Source organism: Uloborus diversus, chromosome 5 (genome assembly GCF_026930045.1).
Source record: "Uloborus diversus isolate 005 chromosome 5, Udiv.v.3.1, whole genome shotgun sequence".
Taxonomy (NCBI): Eukaryota; Metazoa; Arthropoda; class Arachnida; order Araneae; family Uloboridae; genus Uloborus; species Uloborus diversus.
The window spans coordinates 185,194,563-185,220,115 of record NC_072735.1 but is presented as its reverse complement, the minus strand read 5'-3'; the positions used below and the strand labels follow the sequence as shown (position 1 = coordinate 185,220,115).

The window sequence follows — 25,553 nt, the reverse complement described above, 5'->3', positions numbered from 1 at the left end:
TTGGAAGTGCCATTCACTGGTGACCTGCCAATTACTGGGGGTGTTACCCTATTCCAGATTTGCCATTAAATGCAGTTATTATTAATGACAATGTGCCATATCACACGGTGCAAATTGACAAGTGTCCCAACTCCAGTAGCCGCAAAAGGGAAATTTCGGATTGGCTCGCTGCAAAATCCATTATTCATTCTCCTGATGCCTTGAAAGTGGAGTTGCTTGTAAAATTAAATGCTCCTAAGCATAAAACTTATAAGTTCAATAAATTGCTTCAAGAACATGGCTTTCAAGTGCTTCGCCTCCCACCCTACCACTGTGATTTTAGCGCAATTGAATATGTTTGGGCCGACATGAAAAGAGAAATAAGAAATACAAATCCCACAAGTGACTTCAATATGGATGAATTGCTAAAAGAAACAGAAAATGCATAAGTAAAATATCTAGCTCTAGGTGGCAATCTCACTGCAATCACATTGAAAAACTAGAACTTAAATCTTGGGAAAAAGACGCTATAATTGAAGAAATGTGTGAACCCCTGCAAATTGTATTAACTGATACAGAAGAAAGCGACAATAAATGGGATAGTGAAGCTACAATTTCGGCAGAGGAGGATGAATATGATGAGTGAAAGTAGTTTTTTTTTTCTGATAAGTTTTGGTTTTATATTTTCTTCTCTTTTGTGTCTGCAACTTTTCATGTTGCTTTTTTTGAATAAGGTTTGAAAAAAATATATGTATTATAATAAGGAATTTTCTTATATGATCCTGTCATCAGCATTTTGTTTTGGGGAATATTTTATTCATTAGATACTTTTTATGTATTAGCTGCTTATTATAATCACATTCATACCGAGGACATTTGAGTTTATAAAGCGGCTGATTTTATAAATCGGCGTCCCTGCACTTTAAAATGTAAGAGGTTTTTAAGTCTCAATACTCTGGAAAAAAAATGAATAACTGTATTTATATTTAATATTAAGTATTTCGAAATACGGTTGACATTTTAACTAAACACAAGGGGTTTTTTTTCTTGTTTACATAGAGAACTCAAAATATTTGTGTATTTCTGTGTGATTAACAAGTACTTTTCGGACATCTATTACAGAGGGCAGATTTGGCATTGATTATCCAGATAATTATCCAGTGATTTTTTTTAAGTGGCGGTTAATGCATATTTATTTATTTTATTCAAAAAAACTGCTGTAAACCTATTTGAACTTCAAATTGTAATTGGTATATAAGAAAATGCATTACGGCATCATTTTTGATAAATCCGATATTGTTTTCCTAGATCCGATAAGAAAGAAATATAGAAAAAAAAGAACTCAAAACAGAGAGTGTGTCTAACCACGGTCTAACAAATGCATCCCGATTGAAAAATAAAAATCCCCTCACATCGTTATCTTCATCACCCCTATTTTGATCAAATCAGAAGAGACCTGACTCATGCGCAAATTCGAGCAAGGTTTTACTTTAAAATGTCAGAGAGTACAGCCTTGAAATTTGGTACAAAATTACTTCAAGCCACGGGGGTTGTAGAATTAGTTTTTTTTTTTAATGATTTTTAAGCTTAAATTTCACACAAATTAGCTATTGAAGTTAGCATGGGAAAAATTTCCCATGCTCCCTTCAATAGGTGATTTGTGATGACTACTTCCCCCCTTACCCTTCCCGATGGTTCAGAGCTTGTTGCAGTTTTCTCAATTAATTAGAACAGCAGAGATAAGGGTTTCTAATTTAGCAAAAGTCCTAGGCTCAACTCAATTCAAGCCTGGAGCTAAAGAGTAAAATATTACTAGAGACCACAAATTTGAAAGTGATTTCTCAAGCATACAAAACGGCCATTATGCTATGTTCAGGAAACCTTTACGCTGTGAAACTTGGTACAAGTTTCTTTGAACCCTACAAGAGGGGTGTTGTTTGAAGGGTTTATTTAAAAATAATACTGTCATACGTTTTTTATCAAGTTTTTTTTTTGTCTTCAGGTTGGAGTTGAACCCTACAAGAGGGGTGTTGTTTGAAGTGTTTATTTAAAAATAATACTGTCATACTTTTTTATCTTCAGGTTGGAGTGTGATTGGAATATTTTTCTCAATTCAATGAGCTCTTTGCCAAAACTTTATTTTCTATGGGACGGGGAGTAAGATTTTAATTTTGTTCTAATTGTAAGGTGTGTTTTGATCTTCTTAAAATCTTTGCGAATCAAATAAGATTCGAAGCAATCTTTGGGGGTTAGTGAGTGGCAACAAGGAAAAGGCAAAGCTCCCTTGTATAAGAAATAAAATACTTTGGTACAACACAAACTGAAAAAAAAAAAAAAATACAGACTAGATGTCCAGTGTATATCCGGCTTTATTGCATACGTCCAACAGTATATGTATGTGGTTGAATTTAAATAGATGGTCTAGTTATCAGAATCTGGCAGCAAGGGAATATATTATATTTAATAATTAGTATCCAATAAAATAACTGTGCGATGTGACCCTGAAAATAAAAAATAGAAATTTAAGCGTAATGAAAATAAATGGATCATTTTTGACTTTTTGCTATGTCTTTTGAGCACTTTAACCCGGAAATATCAAGGGCCCAAGAACCCAAGGTATAGAGAAAGAAGTTCAGCCCATGATTTTGACAGGAGCAAAAAGAGAGAGATGGCTTAATCTAGCAATTTTAGTATGATAAATATTTTTTCCTTTTAATGCTGCCTTGAGTCAGCTTTGCGGCCCAATCATGAAATTCTATATCGTAAAAGCAACCACTTCACAAAATTTCATATCTTACAATCAGATATTTCGCAAAATTTTATTTGTAGAAACAGTTCTTTCATCACTTATAAGCTCAATCAAGTGGTCTGAAAACAAAATATCGGTAAAAAATTCTCCAGCTTCCAAGTCATTCAGAGTGAAATCATTTATACCAAGGGATTTCAGACTAGATTTATGATAACTAAAAATGCTTTATTCGATACGGTTCTCATTTTTTGTCACCACAAAATGCAGACCTAAAAATAAAAACCTGGCTCAACTGCTGTAACCAAAATCTTTAATTCAGTATGCATTATAGAGAACAGCACTTAACCCTTTCCCATGCGAGTCAGTAAAATTTTTGAAGCATATGGGAAAACACTCGGGGGGGGGGGGGGGAGTGTTTATCTAGACATAGATTTAACAATTAAAAATAATATAATGTTTTTTTTTTCATGGTAGGTGGTGTCCTCATTTGTTCACTGTGCAGGAAAAAATGTTATCTAACAATTTTTTCTTGCCCTGTGAACAAATGTTACCTGTTCTAAAATGAATTTTTATCTTTTACAAAAATGTTATTGAACACCTTAGAGACAAGGAAGAAAAATGGGCGACTGTTGCAGTGCAAATTTAAAAAAATTTTAATTTAGGAATACTCCCTTTTTTAGGTTCAAAAATTTGGGTGATTTGAACCAGCTGAAAATGCCATTTTTGTACGTCTGCCCTCTGTGATCGTTAGAGAGCAAAATACCTCTGCAGCAATTTTTGTAATTTTAAAGAGAATAAAGAACTTTATTTGGTGTCCATTTTTGTGATCACCTTGCCGGAGAGAGTTGACACAGCTTTGTGTGAAAAGCATTTCGATTCTCACGATTCTGTTTTATTTTCCAGCATATCCCGCTGATTGTGGAGTTGTGTGTGCAGATTGTTGAGAACAGAGGTTTGGATGTGGTCGGAATCTACAGGGTTCCCGGAAACAATGCTTCTGTCAGTGTTTTAACTGACATGGTCAACCAAGGAATAGATGACGTGGTTCTGCAAGATGCCCGATGGAACGATGTCAACATAGTTTCTAGTTTGCTCAAGGCGTTTTTCCGCAAACTGCCGGAACCTCTGCTCACTTCATACCTTTACCCAAAGTTCATCCAGGCGAGTAAGATAGAAGATCCCATGAAAAGACTAAAAGCCATCAAACATGTGGTAAGTGAAGTAGATACATTTGAATCTCCTTATTTCGAAACCCTTGATGTCTCGAACAAAATATGTTCCCCTGCATTTTCTATAAGAACCCCTATGTATTTTCTATAGTTACAGTGAAACCTGTGTAAGTTGACCACTTGCCGTACACTACATTAGTGATTAGTGACGTACCGAGTACTCCGTAACTACTCGGTACTCGGCTTACTTAGCCAATTTGCCGGGTACTCGGTCAAATTCTGATCAGATACTCAGCCAGTACCGGGTAGTTGCAAAAAATTGAATATTATCCAAGGCAGTACTAAAATTTATTAAAAAAAAGAGCAAGCATTATATTCTGCAATCATTTACAATTAAAATTTATAAGTCAAATTTAAATTTTGGGAATAATGAAGTTTGTAATGCGTTAATGGAATAAATCTTTATTTTAATGTCCCCAAAGTTAATAAAACTTATTCATTAAAAATTATGCAAAAAAGGTAAGTATAGAAAATATGGAGTTTTTAGATTAAAAATGGATTTTCGCTACAAACAAAAATTAGTTATAAAAAATATAAAAATACCTTTGTTAAAAAAATAAAAGGAAATAAAACAACGTTAAAAGTACAGTGCAGGAACACTGCAGACACGTATTTTGGCGTTACAAGTAATTCTTTTTCAATTTCACAAAATGGGAGCTTGTGGATTTCAAGGCATCCGACAAACAGTCGGATTTTTTTGTCGAATGTCTTTATATTCTTTAGCTCACATGTTATGCACTGAAAAAGACTTTCCTTGTAACGGGGGGGGGGGGGGGGGGGGCAGAAACACTTGGTCTGCAGTGTTCCTGCACATTTGTTGTATTAAAAAAATTATTTATGTTTGGCGGACTAAAACTATAATTGATTGGTATACATTGAAACCCCTCCTAACGGAAACCCCTCTTATGCGGACAATTTTTAATTCCCCAGTTCCAATGCAAATAACATTATTAAACCCCTATCCTGCGAACACCTCTCTATTGTGGACAAAAAAAAAGTCTTGTTAGTGTCCGCATTAGAGGGATTTTACTGTAATTTGTTTTAATTCCAACTTGATTTATCATACCTTTTATTTATTTATTTTTAATTTCAAAAATAATTTTTTTGTAAAATTTTTGACACAAACAAAATTGTTTATATAATGCGTAATTGAATTTCAGCAGGAATTTAGTTTTAAAAACTATTATATGGACAAGGAGGTCTATACTACTATTCCAATAAGTTCAAAATTCATCACATGTGTGTCGATGGTTCTTCTTAAAACATAATTGGTACTTGGTAACTTGACCGAGTAGTGAAAGCCCGAGTACTCGGCTACTCGGCCAAAGTGCTACTCGGTACGTCTCTATTAGTGATCAACTTAAACAGATGGTCAACTTATGGAGGTTGAATTATATGATAAGATCTAATTCTGTGCCTGAAAATAGCAGTCAACTTAGACAGGTGGTCAACTTTACAGGTTTTACTGCATCTCGAAATTTATTTTTCGAAATCCTTGATATGTCGAAATTTTTGCACAAAAGCAAATTTCAATAGTTGGTTTTCTTTGGCAATTTTTGTAGTAAAACCAGTTCTAGGGAAAATTGCTTGACGTTTTCCTCCCTTTTCTTGGAAATTTTGTGAATAGGGGATTGGGGCAAGATAATAGGCAAGTGTTGGTAGGAGGGAGGTGCTGTGTTTTCAACAGAGTTTAGAATCTTTGTGCATTCTCTCAAACATGTTGTCCACTTTAAGGAAAGGGGGTTGATTTTTCGTCCGTCAGTTTTCAAGCAAAAACGGAAAATGCGCTTATCATGCTGTTTTTTTAACTCCTTCAAAATGACTGCTGAAAACTTTTTGAATGTGGAGAGCTACTGGTTGAAAATAAAATTAGAATTTTTAAATTTTTGGGTGAAAAAACCAAGTGGAAATTATTGTTCATTTCAAAATCTCATCCTGTGGACTTTCGACAATTATAAAATTTCAAATCTAGTAAAATATTGAAGACTACTTTATTGATCGTAAGTCAAAGTGGTCCCATAGTACATATATAAATGTATATAGCGTACGTGTGTGTAATTGTGAGAGTTAGTGTAATTTTTTTAAAACCTTATTAACTCAATATCTTGAATTTTCCCCCGTCCAGAGAGATTCGAGATATTGAGGTTGTACTATATGTAATTTTGCCTGGAAATAAGCAAATGTGTTCATAATAATTATTTTCCACGAATATGATTGACTTTTGCAGCATGTTCTTTCTAGTGACAAAAATTTCATTTTCAGTTTCAAAAAATATTTAAGAACAAAAATCAGAAAAAAGGAAGTAAACCTTAGAGAAAAAGCATCAGTATTCTAATACTGAGCCATTCCACCATAATATGTGTGTTGACATTTTTACTTTTCAAAATTATTTTTAATTAACTCAATATTTAAAAAATCAAGCATTGGTTATTATTATCTTATTTTACATCATTTTATAAAACAATTATTTGCACAATATAATTATTCTCAGTTTTTTTAAATTAATTATTGATTTTATAAAACTTGTAACGTGTGTGACAACTGAAAGCCTTGACTGTCACAGATGCTACAAGTTTTATAAAATTAGTAATTAATTGTGAAAAAATTGAGAGTAATTATATTGTGCATGCAATTTTTTTATAAAATGATGTAAAAGAAGCAGGGTTGTAATTTTGGCTGGACAAAACTCATTTTATCCATGCCACTTGCAATAATCGGTTAAAACCGGTCAGAACTGGATTTAACCACCATAGAGCTCGCCAAAACTGTAGTGTATAAAAATGCACTAATATGTGTACACATACAGTTTGCATGCATAATATTGCACATTTTATTGCATGATTAAAAGAAATGGGATGTGCATTTATCATAATGGGAATAATTTTTAAAACTGATTTATTGATTTAATGCAACTTTTCTTTAACATTAAAAATTATTCACAACGAAGACAAAGGGCACTCGTTTATTAGGAAAACTAATAGTTATTCTTCACAAAACTTATAACATGTTTTCAATGTATTAAAAAATTAGTTTTTACATGCATTAAAAAATTAGTTTTAAGTATTCTTTGATTAATTTTGAAATTCATTCTATGTGCATAAAACTATGAAATAATTAGGTATATATTGTGCTGTTTAGACGATTTGAAACGTATTTTTTAAAAATTATCACATAATTCTCCCATGAGGTGACTAACCTTTTGGAATATTCCGTCATTTATTACTTGCATAGGGTGTAAAATGAACTGTTTACTTAAATAATGAGTAGTGACTGATTATGGGATTGGTGTTTCATGTTTCTTTTAATTGTATACTCATTTATTTTGATTTTAAACTTTATTATTTCCTATATCCACGCCCAATGGCCAAAACTGGACAAAACTAATTTTATCCATGCTTAAAACCACCACTGGCAGAAACTCTAACAACCCTGAAAATAAGATATTAACCGATGCTCTTTTTTTTTCTTCTTCTTTTTGTTATGTGAGTGAAAAATAACTTTCAAAAGAAAATAGCATAAAATGTTAAACAAGTTATAGTGGAAAATCCTGTTGCATTCAGATGTTTTCAGGTCAAAATTTACTTGAAGCTACAAGTGGATATTCCAATCAAATGCTATTCCTCATTTTTATTTGATTTCGTATTATTGGGCATGACATTTTAGAATTACTCTGAAAATCTGGAACATCCAAAGAGCTATCGAAACCAAATTTGAGTTTTGAGTACTTATTTTTTCTCTCTAGCTGTCCTACCAGCTTAATAATTTTTATCATTTATATAGAAAACACTGTTAAAAATGTAAGTTAGCATTTTGAAAGTTACAATAACTAAAAAAGAGTGAGAAAATGATTAATACAGTTCAAGAACGCCCATATAGGGGGGCAAGTGGGAGCTGGAGCAAAATCCGCATTACAAATTAGAACTTCCTTGCTTTTAGTACATTTTTTCTTTCCAAAAATGTAAAAACATTTCTTCTCCAGCCATTAATGAATAAGTTATTAAAAATGACAAACTTCAATGACTCTAATCTGTCCTGAAATTGGTTTCCATGGGGAAAATATCCTGCTAAACCATGGGGAAAATATCTGAGCCCCCCCCCCCCCCCGTTATAATTTTTCATATGGGCGCCCGTGATACAGTTGAAAATGTGCTAAATTCAGGTATTCCTCAAGAAGTATACTTAATGCTAAAATTGATCCTAAGATTATTCATTTACCCAATGAAAAATTAATGACATTTAATTACAGTGCAAATAAATAAGGTATAAGGGTTTTTTAAGATGTAGTATGCGTGTGATAGTCATGAATGTCCTTCTTTTTTGCACAATAAATAAAAATGTTGCAACCTGATAAAACTTTTAAAGTAGTAAATCTTTGTCATATATTAGGGGCCATTCATTAATTACGTAAGGGTCCCAAGGGGGAGGGGATGGAAAAATCTCTACATACCCTTACTTGGGGGGGGGGGGTTCCGAACTCATTCTTACGTAATATTTTTCAAGTCGATATTTTGCATTAGTAATCTTGCGGTCAAATGGTCAGGCAGGGATCATATTTCATATGCATCTGGAAGATAAAAAAACTTAATAGGATGAGCTGTTTTTTATTTGTTTTACAAGGAATGAATAATGTAAATTAAAATTAAAAAATCACACTCTGTATGGCATGTTTTATTTTTAATTATATCGCATCATGTACAAAAAAAAAAAAAAAACATTTAGTCTAGATTCCAACTTTTTAGTAGATATTTCTTGATACAATAAGGTTTAATTTAATAATAGTGAATTTTATAATGATTCCAGTGATACAAAATTCGTGGATTTGTTACTTTATTATTTGGCAAAACGAAATGGAATCTTACGTAAGAATAGCACAGTGGGGGGGGGGGGGGGGGGGTGAAAAATCTTATGTACCCTTAAATGGGAGGAGGGGGGGGTCAAAAATTGCCAAAAATCATCCTTACGTAATTAATGAATGGCCCCTTACGATATTGCTTTAAACTTGCAGTTGACAAATAATTAGGCTCCAAAGCAGCTTTTGAAAACAGTTGTGGCTTTTTTAAGACAAGTAATAACATATTACTTGCTTTACAGGATGCATGTTACTTTGTATTTGTAGTTATTAATTAGAGTTGTTTTTATTATTTATTAATTTTTTTAGCTGTATCATCTGCCTGTACATTACTTCGCCACTTTACGTTACTTAATGTATCATCTGAAGAAAGTTGTTGAACATTGTGCAACGAACAAGGTACTTCAATTGCCATTTTCTTTGAAATACATTGTTTTTATTTTTTAATAATTTTTTAATGACATACTTATAATCGAATTGATATTTTTCTTCAGATGGAAGCGAGAAACCTAGCAATAGTTTTCGGACCCACTCTTGTACGCACTACTGATAACAATATGGTCACCATGGTTACAGATATGTCCCATCAGTGTTACCTCATTGAATCAATGATAGTTTATGTAAGTGTTAACATTTTGTTTAAGTTTTGACATTCAATTAAGATCGACTTTTTTTTAAATGTGTTAACCATGTGTTACGTTTATCTTATACTAGTGGTACCTGCACGGCTTTGCCCGTAATAGAAAATTAAAAGATCTTTTGGTTCGCCTGTATGTTTACAAATAAAGTATGGTGAATTTTCTCACCAATTGGCTTGTGCCCATGTTATGGCTCCACGTTATGATAATTTCGTAATTTACTCATCCATCTTATGATAATTTTGTTCTTAAAATTGAAATAGAAAAAGAACCACATTGAATTTTCGAAAAATTACTTCGAGGTGCACACCCCATGCTACAAACTAACTTTGTGCCAAATTTCATGAAAATTGGTCGAACAATCTAGGCGCTATGTGCTTCGCAGAGATCCTGACAGACAGAGACTTTCAGCTTTATTATTAGTAAAGAAAACAATAAATGATATAATGAGTAAAATGACTCTAAACTAATTATATAAAGCTGAAAAGTTTGTTTGAATGCGCTAATCTCAGTAACTACTGGTTGGAATTGAAAAATTATTTTTGTATTGAATAATCCATTCATTGAGGAAAAGTATAGGCTGTATAATATCACGCTATGACTAATAGGAGTGGAGAAGCAATAAATTGAAATTAAATCAATAACAATCATGATGCATTTTTTGCTGCATCAATGGCTAGAACTTTTGTTGCCCTAATAGTTCAGTCACTAAAGCACTGGGCCAGCAACCCTAGGGTCTTGGGTTCAAACCTGGCTGTGGACGGGAAAATTTTCAGCACCTAGTACCCGGCTCAGTTAAAAATTAATTTATTTATAAATCAAAGGTTTTCAATTATTTTTTATTGAAATTTTTTTTTTTAATTTTATTATTTAATGGAAAATGTTGATGTGGAATTGTGGAGGGTGTGTAATTCTTTACTATATATATACATATATATATATATATATATATATATATATATATATATATAATCATTTTTAATACATTGTTGTCTTATTAACGTGGGTGAAACTGCGGGGCACAGCTAAAAATAAATAAAGGAAAGTAAGAATGGGGTGGTTTCCATCAGTCAAAAGTACTACTTTTAGTCATTGAAATGGACAGAAAGAGCAAAAAAAAAATAACATGGACCCAGAAAATACTTTCATTTTCCCAACAGTTTTTTTTTATTATTATTTTTTTTTTTAAATGTCCAATTTTTCAAACAAGGCGTGATTTTGATGACATCACAAATGGTGCACTTTGGCACATCTATCTACTATGTTTCCACGTTATGATAATCAAGCAGCAAATTAAAATTGTGCTCTATGCTTGCTATCAACCATATTGTTGCCAATACCAGTGAGAAAGATGCAAATTAAATACTTTGCACTGTGAAGGGCAACACTGAATGGCATTTCATCATTTGTGATGTCATCGGCAGAAGCCGTAAACAATGAAAGCTCTCCAATTTAAGTAATTTTTTTTTAAATATTAAACGTAAACAAATTTATCAAAAAATGGTCAGATCATATGTTTTTAAGCATGCTCTTTCAAATAAAAATACTTTTAAAATTTTGGAAACAACCCCATTGTTTCTCAATATTATTACTGACCCAGTCAACGCTGGGTATGTTTGCTAGTAAATTATGTAAATAAGGTGAAAATTGTCCAGAAAGGGCTTCAAATGGCTTAGTAAAAAAAACGTTCAAAAAAACATAAGTAAGTTGTGAGTGATCCTCCTAGCTATTTACAACATATGTGTGACAATTTGAACTTTATGTTGTTTTTAAATTTACTCATACTTTTGCTCAAAGCATTTCTGATGATTTTTCATTTAATAATGCAATGATTTTACACTGGAATTTAGTTGACAATTGGAACTTAGTATGGTACTACTGAAAATAATCTTTGTAAATTTAAGTGTTTCCTTGATTTTATTTTTGAATATGCATGGCAAAAATTAAATGGGTAGTTTTTATAAGTGGTGGAATTTCTAAAATGTGGTACTTTATCAGCCTGAATAATATTTAAAGATTAATATTATATAGCCTTTTTAAGTAGGACTCACTAATGAATTTTGATTCAGTGAACGAAGGCTTAAAAATAATCTTTTAAAAATTTTCATATGATTCTCAAGTATGTTTTACGTGTTTTTCACTTTTTAGCTTTTATTGAAATATAGTATGAAGTTGGATATTTATATACAAAACTTAATTTGTCTCTTTAATAGATTAATCTCAAAGAATTGTGAATTTTGTTGACATAACATTAAGGTTACAGGATCGAACAGATGTCATCATAACTCAGTCTCACCTGAATTTAAATTCTTACATTTCCGACGGGTTCACCGATATATATCAAAATTATTTATTTGGAAAATATCATGATATTTTGGATGTTTATTTTTTCTACTGTGGTATTTTCAATGTAAAAATTACATTAATCATAATAATATTGTTCATTTTTTTATTAAAAATAACCAAAAAGTTATGTATTATACTTTTATGATCCATTAAAACATCATTAATTTTACAAAGTAATATAATATTCCTTTTTATTTCATTTTCATGAAAGTATTAGTAATGTAACCATATTAATTCATATTACTAGTGCCTAATTAACTATTAAATATTAGTCAGAAAAAAAGAAAGTGTCTTATGACTGTGCACCGACTAATGCATATTTTTTATGTCTGAATCATATAACTGTGTAAAGGTAGCTAACAGAAGAAAAATAAGTAAAACAGCTAATGCTAAATTAACTCCATTAAAAGTGATAAAAATGTTAAATGAAATATTAGATATAAATAATGAAGGAAACCGTAATTTTTAAGTCTACATATTGTAAAAACAATATAAGAAAATAATTTGGGGATGCATTTACTATTTTGAAGACAAGTTTGTGCTGATTGTAAATATCAGATATATATCAAAACATCCAATATATATCAAAATATCGGATATTTTCGAACCCTGCATTTCAATATGTGTATTCCTGTTATAAGTTTCATCAAAGCACCAAAAAATTCATTGTAATGAAAACCTATTGTGATTGAACTCTTTTAGTTTAATTCCATAATGCATTGATGGTTTAATTAAGACTTTTTTTGATTTCATGACTGCTTCAATGCAGGCTGAATGGCTTTTCGAAGACTGCGGTGACCTCTTACCATTGGAAGTAAATGCGCAGGATAAGCGAAAAACTCATCCCCCATCAAACATGCAATCCAATGCTCTGCTGAGTAACATTAACAAACTAGATGGTAACTATTATGCATGATGCTTTGCTCTTTATTTCTTTTAACCATTATAGTTGCAGTGTAGCTTTTATACATGCAGTGCTGGCCAATTTATTAGACTAAGACTGTTTTAAGAGCAAATTCTTTATTAATTACATAACTATAGACACACACATTAACGAACAGTGACATATTTATCTAATATTTAGTATGCATTCCCTTGTTCTTGATGAGCATTTTAAGTCTTTTTGGCATACTTTTCACAAGGTTTGCACCATTTCTTAACTTTTTTAAAAAGGAGGTAAAAAATTGTTTATACTCGCTATTATATATACTCACACACACATACTCACTAATTACCTAAAACTAACTTTAAATATAACAGAATACACTAATAAAAAGAACTAGTGAACTGTTTAAGCTGTTAGAGGTTACGTTCCTGGTAGGTAGATAAACAAAGAACATAAACAAAGCAGACAATGCTGCCACCTGCAAATATTAAATTATGCTAAAATAACGTAATAATCAGTGTACAGTATGTACTGCTCTTTAACAGTAAAATAAATAGTATTTTAGTACAAATAGTGTACAAAAAACAAAAAAAAACTATTTAGTCTAATAATTTGGAAAGCACTGTATATGTTTTTTTTTTCTTCTTCAACTGGGAACAGAGTATGGGTAGTAAACTTAATTAATTTCGATAAAATATTGGCTCTTTATTTCTGCTGTTGCAAGTTTGCAAAAGAGTTTATGTTTTAACTTCACACAGGATAAAATATTTGGTTGTAGCAAAAATCTAAAGTGTCGAACAGCCTGGGCAACATACATTTTAAATTTGATTAGTTGGGCATTTAAAAATACTCTTATTTAATCATTACAGGTATTCATAAATTTTAGCTTGGGGAAACTAATATAAATACTTTTTTTTTAATTTAAAACAGTTTCTTTTTTTTATATTTAAAAAAAAGAAACTGTCTCTATATTTGTATGGTATCAGAATGTTTTAAGTCAATTTTCTTTTTAGTAATTGTTGCAATTATTAATAAATAGAAATTTGCATTTCTTGAATAATTGGAGTAAAGAGGAAATCTGATTTATTTTCTTTCAGATAACGCATTAGAATTACCTCATGAAATATTCACATCTTTCTACAACACTGCTGCCCGCCATCTGAGACATCGAAACAAGAAAAAAGATGCATCCGTCAACTCCAAAAAGAGATCGGGAATAATAGCCGACGACAACGAAATGCTGATAGGCGAGAACTTGAACAGCTCCGTTACTTCCTCGCACGACAGTTCGGAAAACCAGAACTCGATCCAGACGGAAACCAAAAATCTCGCCGACATGAGTTTCGGGAGCTGCTCTAGTCTGATTTCGGGATCTTCGAAGACAAAGCAGCGGTCCTTGTCGAAAGAGCGGGCATCTCGCAATGGATCACTGGAACCACCCGTTGACTCAGAATTGCGGTCCGAAATGGCCGCCGAAGAGAGTGTTCCAAATGTGGAGGAAGACCCCGTCCACCACAGGTACTATTTCCTTTTACTTCCTTTTACGAAGTAAAGGAAGTATTGTATTCACACGAAAAAATTTTGACCTGAAAATAGGCCCTAATTTCCATTTTGCTCGCCCCCGAATGCATGTTGAGTTTTTTTTTTTCAACTCGACCACATGTAGATATATGTCTAGGAATGTATAGACACCCGAAATATCCATTTTTACAATTTCTGAATTAACTACAATGAGTTTTCTCGTGACATCTGTCTGTACGTATGTATGTGCGTATGTACCTCACATAACTCAAAGATGGTATATCCTAGAAAGTTAAAATTTGGTACATTGACTCCTAGTAGGGTCTAGTTGAGCACCTCCCCTTTTGGTTGCATTGGAATGTTTCTAAGGGGGTCTTTTACACCTTTTGGGGGGGAATCATTGTTAATGTCAATGCAAGCTCAAGTGGTGTTATAATTTGGCAAACACTTGGCGACATATCGCCATTTTTTTTTTGCCAACTTAACGACAAAAATTAGGGGTGTTTTTTTGTTTTTTTTTTTAATTTGGCTTGGTCCCCTCCCCTCCCCCCGCCCCATTTTGGCTACTATTGGCGATATTTACAGAGTTCAGCATTGAATCACGTTAAATTGTCCAATATTGAGGAAATTAATCTGTATAAAACGGTTTTTTTGCTTCAGTTCACAACAAACTTGGGGTAAAAACATTTAAAGTGTTTCTTTGCTTACTCCAAGGCAGGACTATTATTAAATTGGCGGAGAAAAAAGTCATGTGATGCATGCAGCAGCTCGTTTTTAGTTGATCTTTTCTTGAAAAGGAAGGAAATGGTAACTTACTGTTACATGCCCCCCTCAGATTTTTTTATTTTTTTAAGAATCTACCATAACAAATAGGCTGGCAATGCAATGGCAAGGCACTGCAAAAAAAAAAAAAACAGGAATGTTTATGTATTTTCTGTAGATGTTTTGTAACATTTCTGTTATAATATTATTAATTCCCAGGTTGGGCACGGTTAACTCAGCCTTTCATCCCTTCAGTGAGACGATAAAATGAATGTCAAGTGTGCTTGGGAACTAAACACTGGGAGTTGGCGTTCGGCTGATCACCTGATCAGAACATCTGCCCTTGACCTCAGAGTCCTCGATCTCGCAAACTGAGATAGGCTGTTGGCCTTGACCCTCATAGACTGTTGTGCCATTGAGTTATTATTAATTTTTTAGGTGCATTATTCATGGAAATGTGCTTGTATGACTAATTGACAGGTTCTTTGAATACTAACTAGAATATGATCACAAATTTATTTGTTAAACACAATTCTTATAACAGAAGGAAGGAGTTATAATTTTTTCCTCCTTTTTTTAGTGATAGTTTAAATTATGCAATTGCAATAGGCTTTTCTGGTGGCTATTGTTCCAACGAAATTGATTTTCTTTTCCTTAAAATAATTCTGACAGTGTTTTATAAGAATTATTATAAAACTTTAAGAGTTTTTGGATAGTGTTGGGACAGAATTTCTCAAATGTTGGTTTTTGAAAGAACTGTGAAATGGTTCATTTAGCCAATATGCAAAGCTTTGCTTTGGGCTAAAACTTAGTTTTTGATTTCCAAAATTTGTTACTGATTGCAGATAAGAATTTTGTTTATCAAATAAAATTGAATCACATTCTAGTTTGCATCTAAAAAAAAGCTGTCTGTTTGTCAAAATATTCATATTTCATGAACAATGCACCCAAAAACATTTAAATAATATAACAGAAATAAAGAATAACAAAGAAAAAAAGCAGAGAAATAGAAAACATGCAAACTTCATAGTTCCTCTCCCCCCCCCCCCCCCCCAGTGCCTTGTAATTGTAGTGCCAGCCTAATTTTTAATACAGGGAAAAAATGGTGTAAAAACAGCATTTTTTTTTTTTTTTTTTAAATTTCTGGGAGGCATGTTTAGAGATATTCAAGGTTAAAAGTCATGGTGAATGACCTTGAACCTAAAACCTTAAATTTGTCATTAGAAAGACACATAATTTTTCAATAGAGAGCTCTATTCCTCAGCTTGACAATGGTTTTCATATTTTTATTCTACTGTGATTAGGAGAGAAGTTATAGTCATTTGTAAGTATACACTTTTCATTTTTTCTCCTATATTTCAAGCTTTTTCACAGCCCTGAACAAGTTTCAAATAGAGATCTAAAAACTACTGTATTACCTTGCATTATCCAGCATGCTGAAAGCGAAGTTGACCAGCATGCAAGGAAATTCGAATTTTCCGGCATGCTGGATAATAAACAAAAGTAAATTTCCACATTCTGTTCGAATCAGAAAGCCAACCACTGCAAGGAAAAAAAAATAAATGAATCCTCAAAGTAACCTTTTTTCAAAAAAATTGTGTATTGCATATAATATGTGCTCGTTATTTAGGGTAGCGCATTATTAACAGATTTAATTATGTGCCCATAAAGTAATCGATTCAGAAGCATCCATTGTTAGTGTGATTTGTTCATAATTTTTTAAATAAATTATTTTTGGTTCCCTTTTAGAGACACAAGTTTAATTTTTATTTATTGAACAGCTATGGTAAATTATTTAGCCCTGATTTAATGGCGGTAACTTACTGCCTAATTGTTTGCTTGGTTTAAATTTAATTTTTATTAAATTATTTGTTATTACAAAATATTTTTCTTGTTAAAATAACAAATGGCATTGTTAGTAAATATTTTTACAAAACTAAACTGTTTTTTATACTAATAGAATCTATATTCATTTTTAAACTGAACATATATTTTTTATAGTATTAATTTTTTTCCTAACCTCGATCTTTCCGGCTTGCCGGAAAGGACCAGGCAAGTGTTATTGAGAATCTGGTGACCCCCAAATTTTGCAGCATTCTGGCTAATATGGGGTAATACGGTAGCATGATAACTTATCTTGTCATATGAGGCAGTGAGAAGCAAAGGGATGCAAGTGGACATTTTCAAGTTTTGAGTGAAACAAGTTTAAAGATAACATCCTAGGTAGGCTGTCATTGAGATGTTTTTCTAAATCATGCTGTATAGCAGCAACTATCAGGGTTACTAGTACCGACTCTTGTCCCAAGACAGAGGAGAGGTTCACCTACCATATGTACTAGTTACTTAACATGTCTACTTGGTTATCTCCAAATTTTTAATTTTGCCATCGCCACTTACATCCCTTTGCTTCTCACTGCCTTTGAGGCAGTGAGAAGCAAAAGGATGCAAGTGGACTATTTTAAGTTTCAAGTAAAATGTGTTAAAGATCAGATCATAGGCTTTCATTATTTTTTTTAATCCTGCTGTACAGCAGCACCTACCAGGGCTACTAGTACCAACTCTTGCCCCAAGACAGAGGAGAGGTTCACCTATCATTAGTGCTGGTTATCTCCAATTTTTTGATTTTGCCCCTTGCATCCCTTTGCTCCTCACTGCCTTATATGTGCTCTTCATGCCAAATTTTGTTTGAATCGGAAATGATGAGGTCAAAACTTACTTTTCTTTTATTGATCTGACATGGAAATGCCCATGTCAGATAAATTATATACTATTAAAACTTACTATTATTATTAAAAATACTATTAAAAAAATATTATACTATTAAAAAAAAACCTGCTGCACATTTTACCCCCCCAGTATAAACTCTCCACTCATGTCTGCAGGTATAACGAGCTGAGTGCCCTGGCGCAGGAAAAGATCAAGAATTTCGAGCAGGAGACGAAAGCTCTGCTGCGGCGAGATTTCCAGAGGCCCAGGACGTCTGTGGGGACTCCGCAGGTGGAATGGGAGCAGATAGAGAGGGAGTGGCAGAAGGCGAAAATGGAGCTGGAGCAGGAGGACCTGTTGGATTTCCTTGCCGACGACCCTTCTTGCCTGTCCTGTCTGTTGAACAGAGACGAGAGCGCTGTGGATCTGTCGCCCATGGCCGAGAGGCAAGGGACTACGTTAAATAGTAAGTGTTTGCGGCAAATTTTATCAAGGGTGATTGTGTTCCGGTATTTTACCGAATTTCCGGTATTTTCGGAAGTATTTCCGGTGTTTTTATGTCCGAAAATACCGGAATTATGTTTTTTTTTTTTTTTTTAGTTATGCTTTTATCTCCCTACCTCCGCAATTTTTTTTAAAATTATATAATACTCATCAAATATACCTGCAAGAGCCTTAAGATGGACACCTATCCCTTAAGAGGGACAAATGTCAAGATAATTTTGTATAACACCAGCTCAAAACGAACTTTGTAACCCATTAAAATTTTAATCATATGTTCACACACTATTTTGACTCTGACTATTGAACTATTTAATACTATGGCATAGGTGCACTTAAGTAATAGGGGCCAAAGATTACCCCCCCCCCCCCCCGTTCTTGCTTCGAAACCTTCAGGTATTTTTTGATGAACTCACAATCACCCCTGTTTTATGCAGTCGGACCCCGATTTTTGATAGACATAGTATGTCAATCATAAGTGAAGGTTTATTATCATTTTGTATGTTAGATAACATTTTATATATTTGCAGTTTTCATATCATTGTTCCTTAACGAACGCTAGAATCCGTGACGTAACTAGTCTTGGAATAGAGAACGGCACGTGTAGTGGGCGTTGCCCATGACGTGACTACTTTGACGTCGATCCTTCTAGAACATGCAGTGGCGTAGCTAGACCCGACTTTCGGGGGGGGGGGGTTACTTATATATATATATATATATAAGAAGAATATGTATATATATATATATATATAAAGAATATATATATATATATATATACTAATATATGTATATATATATATATATATACATATATATATATATATATATAATATAATATATATATATATATATATATGTATAATCGCTTGGAATTTTTCCCTTTTCTTCTTTTTTTTTTTCTTTCTCTTCTCTCTTCTTTTTCTCTTTTTTTTTGAGACTAACTTTTCGGGGGGGGGGGGTTTGTCCCCAAAACCCCCCCCTTAGCTACGCCCCTGAGAACATGTGACGTCACGTGCACACGCTTCGGGCTTGGCCACTGAAAATCACGATCTGCTAGCATTGAAGTGAAGATATGCTAATGAGATTCGGAATATAAGCGAGGCTGTTATCAGTTGATCTCTCTCTCACTTCTTGCACAGCCTAGAGGCGTCAGCTCATGTCAGGCAAGCCAACTTGCTGTGTGTTCAGCAAGCTTAGGCTGTCAGCCTTTTTTGTTTAATTGAAGTAGTATGACGTTTGTCCATCGAAGACTTCGTTCCTCATGAACGATAGTCGGGTCAATTGATAATTACTTATTAGTCTAGGTCAACGGGGTATTTGCAATAATGGTATACTTATTCTTATTTACTTTTGTTAAAGCCATGTATTATGTTTTTATCTCTTAATAAATTAATTGATGTTTACTAAGTTATTTGTCTTCAATCATACTGATTCACGAACTCGAATTTCACACTCTGCTAAATGTATTACGTTGTTTGGGTAAGAGATAGGTTTAATCATACCTTCCCATCCAACAATTTTTCGTTTTCTGTCAGACATTACTTCGTCATTACGAAGAATATTTGTGGTTCTTTCGAAGTTTGTTGTATTTCACTGTATATTTATTCCTAGTAATTGCATTACTTTAGACATTTCACTTGAGCTAATGAAATTTGCTGTTTTTTATTTCTAGAAAACACCTGAAATTTGATTGTTTGAAAAATGAAATAAATTGTGAACCCGGATCACCTGATTGTGAAAACCTACTCTATCCAAAGCTGGGCCATTCCATTTGGTGGAACAGGACACTTTTTAGTATATTTTGTTTCATAAATACAAATAAATCAAGCTAGAAATTTATTTTTGATAGCATTTGTAAGGATTTGTCATAAGAATTCCACAAAACATTAAACTTATTGTTATCAAATAAAATAATTGATGAATTCGCAATAAAATGCTTGTGACAGAACTGGACTCGTATGGGTCCCGTTCCGTCACAGGCATTTTATTGCATTTTGTTCGATTACTTTTTTTCAAACTGACTAACTTTTGATGTTCTACATAGTTGTTATGAAAATTCTTTACTGTTGCTATCAAAAATAAAACTTCTAGCTTTTATAATTTGTATTTATGAAACAAAATCTCGTGAAAAAACTACTTAAAATGTCCCTTTCTGTCACACAGAATGGCCCAATTAAATTTCTGATAATTGCCAGAATTGAGCATTATTGCCTTTCAGATACTGGTGAACATGGGCGCCTAAATGCAAAATTTTAAGGGGGAGGGGCAGATATTTTCCCCATATAAACTGATTTCAGTACAGTTTAGTGTTGTTAAAACTTGACATTTTTGATAACTTAGTCATTAATGGCTGGAGAAGAAATGTTTTTAAATTTTTCCAAAGAAAAAAGTACCAAATGGAAGAAAGTGCTGATTTCTAAGGGGGGCTTGAGTCCCCTCTTGCCTCCCTATATGGGCATCCCAGTGTTGCCAGATTGGGGGAAATTTCCCCATTTTGGGGAAATTTTAGGGAATTGGATTTTGTGGGGAATTCTTTGGGGAAAAATTTTTTTTCTTGGGGGAAAAGCTGGGGAAAAAAAACTCAGGGGAAAAGAATTTTTTTCGTATTTAAATTTGTGTCAAGAAGTAGTAGTTACATTGTTTGTATCAAACAGCGTCGGTTTAGCTTTGCTCAACTTTATGGAATTCACATTTCGCATTATGTGAAATATTATGCTACGGAATTCGCATTAATGTACTGCGTGAGTAACTAGTTGATATGTGAAATAGGTAAAAATAAGTGATGAAGAACGTTCATGGATAAATATATACAAAAATCATAGTTTAAATATACATACAGAAGCAGAGTAGTAAATGCGAGTAGAAAAAAAAAATATTTGGTTATTTCTTATCTCTCTGTCAGGCGCTTGTATTTATGACTAGTGGCACCGCACGGCTTTGCCCGTTTTAGAAAATTAAAAGATCTTTTGGTCCCCCTGTATATTTACAAATAATGCATGATGAATTTCTCGCCAATTGGCTTGCCCTCGTTACGGTTCCACATTATGATAACTTGGTAGTTTACTCGTCCATCTTATGATAATTTTGCTCCGGAAAATGTTCTCAAAATTGGAAGATAAAAAGAACAAAATCGAATTTTCGAAAAATCACCTAAAGGTGCACACCCCCAAGCTACAAACTAATTCTTTGCCAGATTTCATGAAAATCAGCCGAACGGTCTAGGCACTATGCAAATCACAGAGATCCAGACCGAGAGATTTTCAGCTTTATTATTAGTAAAGATAAAGAAAGGTAAACATCAAAAAAAAAAAAAAAACGAAAGTGGTAAGAAAAAAAAGTTGGGGAAATTTGTAAGAAAATTTGGCTATTTGGAGAAGAAAAAAAAATTTCAAGAGACAAAAATATTACAGGAAGTCGATTTATTTTATGAAAATATTAGGGGAAAAATAATTTTGGAATTTGGGGAATTTATAGAGAAAACATCGCTTTTTGGGGAAAAGTAGGAAAGGAATTGGGGAAATATGGATTTGACCATCTGGCAACACTGGGGCATCCATGCTGGTGAAGTGTTGCTCAATGAGATTTCATTGCTTGCTGTGAGCATTAAGTGTAGTGAAATTTAGACTTACTACACCGCTAGTAGAAGTGAACTTGCAAAAAAAAATGTCCACAGCCTGAAGTTGGAAAGAAAAACACGTGAAGCATTTTTCCTCATGGAAAATCTGTATTTATTATCCTCAAAGGATTCCTAAAGTTGACGAACAACATCTTCATTGATATTTAAAAACATTTAGAAGAATAGACAAAGATTAGCCGCTAAAATACAACGAAACATTCAGTTTTACGAACATGCTGATTCCAAGGAATATAAGGCATTAACGTAACATACAAAAATAGGCCTAAAGGCGTTTTATGACTTTAAAATTGACATCACGTTGTATTACGCCCTGCCAGGAGTAAAGAGCACTGGCAGACATCACGAAATCACGTACAACACTTGTGGCTATGTGAGGTGAGAGAGAGAGAGAGCGAAAAAGATCGCTCGAAGTATTTAAAGGTCTTCACATGGCTTTCAAATCAAGAATATGCAAAACACAAGATGTGTTGCCAATGCAAGAAAGTTAAAGATATGTTGCCAATCAAAAAGTAACTCAATCTACAAAAAAACTCTCGCGGTTATAAGATACAATGAACTGGTGACTCGGTTCACCCAAAAGTCCATTCACTTTACTGAGCCATTGCAACCGATCGCACACATGACGTCACAACGTGATGCAATGTTTACATCGAAAAGGGATTGATTCTGCATGATGCAAAAACGTATTTTTAATGTTGTTTTTTTTTTTTCAAATTAAGTGATTCTTTCACTTTTTGTGAAAGTTTAAATTAAAAATCTAACACTTGCAAAAAAAATGTGAACATCTTTTTTTTCTTGCTTTATAGGAAAGAGTGAACTTCCAGGAAGTCTGAGCTCGTGTTCCATGAGAGAATTCCTCCACTGCGAAGATTCCGGGAGATTCCGCAATTCCCGCTCGCCCGAGGATCAAAGTGATAAAACAGTATTAAACAGCAGTCGCAATATCCTCATGCCTCGGTCTATCACCGAATCTTACCGAACGAGGAACAATAGGGCGGAGATTTCCTCCTCTCTCAGTCAGCCCGCGCTGACTATGGCAATAAGTGAGAGAACTGCAAATACCCAAGCTCGCAAAGAATACTCATCCGAAGAGAGCTCGACCAAACCCGATGATTCTTCGACTTCCAGGAGCGAAGAAAGTGAGCGTGTGACTACCGGTGAAGAAAGTGTCCCATTGTCCTGTGGATCTGACGTCATCAACGCATCGTCATTGAGTTGATGTTTTTATTTTGTGTGTATGTATGTGTGTGTGTATGCTTTCTTTTTTTGTAAAAAATGTATAGGTAATTTATTGCATCAGAATAGGTTATACGTCATCATCCTCCTCTCTATATTTTTGAAAATTTTTCTGTACTAGATTTCTATGCTACTGTGGAAAAATGAAAGCAACAAACCTTTTTGCTTGTTCATTAATGTGGACTTCCAATCAACAGATAAAATTAGTTTGTGATTGATATTGATTGTTTTTATGATTCTAATATCAGTTAAGTTATTGAATATATATTAGGGGACGAATTTCTTCAGTAACGTGTAAAATTAGGACATTTTTAACAAAACATTTTTTTTTTCAAATTAAAATAAAGTTAATTAACAATCTGAAATTTATTATGTATTTAGCCATGACAATTTAATTTTGTTATTCAAGATCTTATTTTTGCTTATCAAAAGCAACAGTGCCAAATTCTAGGAACTTGCTAGATTAATAATTTATATTTAGTGTTGGGAGTCACAGTTTAGTTAGGATAGGTGAAAAGGATTGTTATTTATGTCAAAATAGTAGCATATTTCGCTATACTTCCCTTAACAAAAGAAGTAAATTATGGTATTATGAGTTCCATTGGTGAAAAGCTTTTTCAATAACCTTGCCATTTGGCTTCAAATTTGCCACTTTCATTTATAAATGTCATTCTTTTTTTATTTTGTTTTATGTTTGTTGGATTAATGTTTGTTTCAATTCCTTATTGTTTTTGCTTTTGTCAATTATCGCACATGCCTCGTTAAACTTTTTATATTTTTCCAAAAATCTTGTAAAATATATAAATTGGGAATGTGTACGTAAGTTTATTGATTGCCCAGGGTAAATTTTGATAAATTTATAGTCTTCATATTTAAAAAACACTAAAATGTTAATAGGTCCTAAAATCGGGCAGAAGTTGTACTTGCTTTACAAATGCTTTTTATGTATTTATTTATTTTTTCGTTATGATTATTAGTTTTTTAGAAGAAAAAAACAGGCAAAAAGCAGAAGTGCTATTTTAGTAAAATCAGTGTAAAATAATAATAATATGTTGTGGATGAGTTTTACATCTAATTATGTTTTAGATTTTTATTCATTTGTTACATTAGAAATGTATTGTAATTATTAAAATTTTTTTTAAAAAAATATAAATTCTTTTAAAAATGTGTCAGTAGGGTTGCCCTAATTTTTTTTTTTTTTTTTTTACTTGAGCAAGAATGGTGGACATAAAAATATTATGCTAGTTATTTTATATTTAGTAATTTCTATTAGATCGTTTTTGATTTATATTAATATCATTATTTCATTAACTAGTTAAATTGTGAAAGATAATGTTAATAATTCTTTAAAAATAACTGCTGTAAAATTTATCTTCACAAAATCTTTTTTTTTCCCTCCAGAATAAAATATTTTTATGCGTTATTTTGCACAAATTCTCTTATGACTTATTTTGTGACTATTTTCTCATTCAGAAACTAACTGGTAAAATACTTTTTATTTTTTGGTAACATTCCTGGAATTGCTATTTTCATTGTTTTGCAAAATATCACAATTAAATATCATATACAATCTATTCTTGAACACTCAAAGTCTTCTAACTCGAATATTTCTTTATCTCAAAGTTTTCATTGGGTCTCCAAATTTTGAAAAGGCTGTGGGAACTTCCCATAACTCAAAGCTTTATTAACTCGAATGTTCTTCATCTCAGTTTTCATGGCGTCACAAACACTTGAAAAGGCAGCGGGAACTTCCCATAACTCAAAGCCTTATAACTCAAATATTCTTTATCTCAGTTTTCATTGCGTCCTAAACTCTTGAAAAGGCAGTGGGAACTTCCCAAAACTCAAAGCCTTATAACTCAAATATTCTTTATTTCAGTTTTCATTGCTTCCTAAACTCTTGAAAAGGCAGTGGGAACTTCCCAAAACTCAAAGCCTTATAACTCGAATATTTTTTATCTCAGTTTTCATTGCTTCCTAAACTCTTGAAAAGGCAGTGGGAACTTCCCAAAACTCAAAGCCTTATAACTCAAATATTCTTTATTTCAGTTTTCATTGCTTCCTAAACTCTTGAAAAGGCAGTGGGAACTTCCCATAACTCAAAGCCTTATTACTTGAATATTCTTTATCTCAGTTTTCATTGCTTCGCAAACTCTTGAAAAGCCCGTGGAACTTCAACTTCACGTAACTCGAACATCAAATAACTCAAAAGTTTTTATCTACTCCCTTGAGGGTTGACTGTATATGAAATGCAAAATTATTTCTCTTGTTAAAGGAAGTATAGCATTTTGCAATGCATTTAATTAGTATTTGGTCATGTGGATCACTGATCTGCAACTGAATACGTAGTCAGGCCAGTTTTCAATGAATACGGTGATTTTTTTATGTGAATATATATTTTTTAATGTGGTATGAAAATTTGTATGATTGTTGCTTGCACTTTTTTTTATCGTTCTTCGCCCGTAAAAACCATAACCTGGTTGAGCTTTTCTGATTTTGAATTTTGATACAGCT

At 32.8% G+C, this 25,553-nt stretch overlaps 1 protein-coding gene across 1 annotated transcript in view; it reads left to right on the top strand.

Moving 5' to 3' along the window:
- LOC129223338 (rho GTPase-activating protein 21-like) overlaps nt 1–23,022 on the top strand; it is a 41,852-nt gene extending 18,830 nt beyond the window's left edge. The window contains exons 4-10 of the mRNA XM_054857905.1: nt 3,632–3,940; nt 9,116–9,205; nt 9,301–9,426; nt 12,560–12,689; nt 13,774–14,194; nt 17,842–18,131; nt 22,610–23,022. Of these exons, the coding sequence (XP_054713880.1) occupies nt 3,632–3,940; nt 9,116–9,205; nt 9,301–9,426; nt 12,560–12,689; nt 13,774–14,194; nt 17,842–18,131; nt 22,610–23,022 (1,779 nt within the window). The remainder of the gene's footprint in view (nt 1–3,631; nt 3,941–9,115; nt 9,206–9,300; nt 9,427–12,559; nt 12,690–13,773; nt 14,195–17,841; nt 18,132–22,609) is intronic.
- Nucleotides 23,023–25,553: the final 2,531 nt, after the last annotated feature.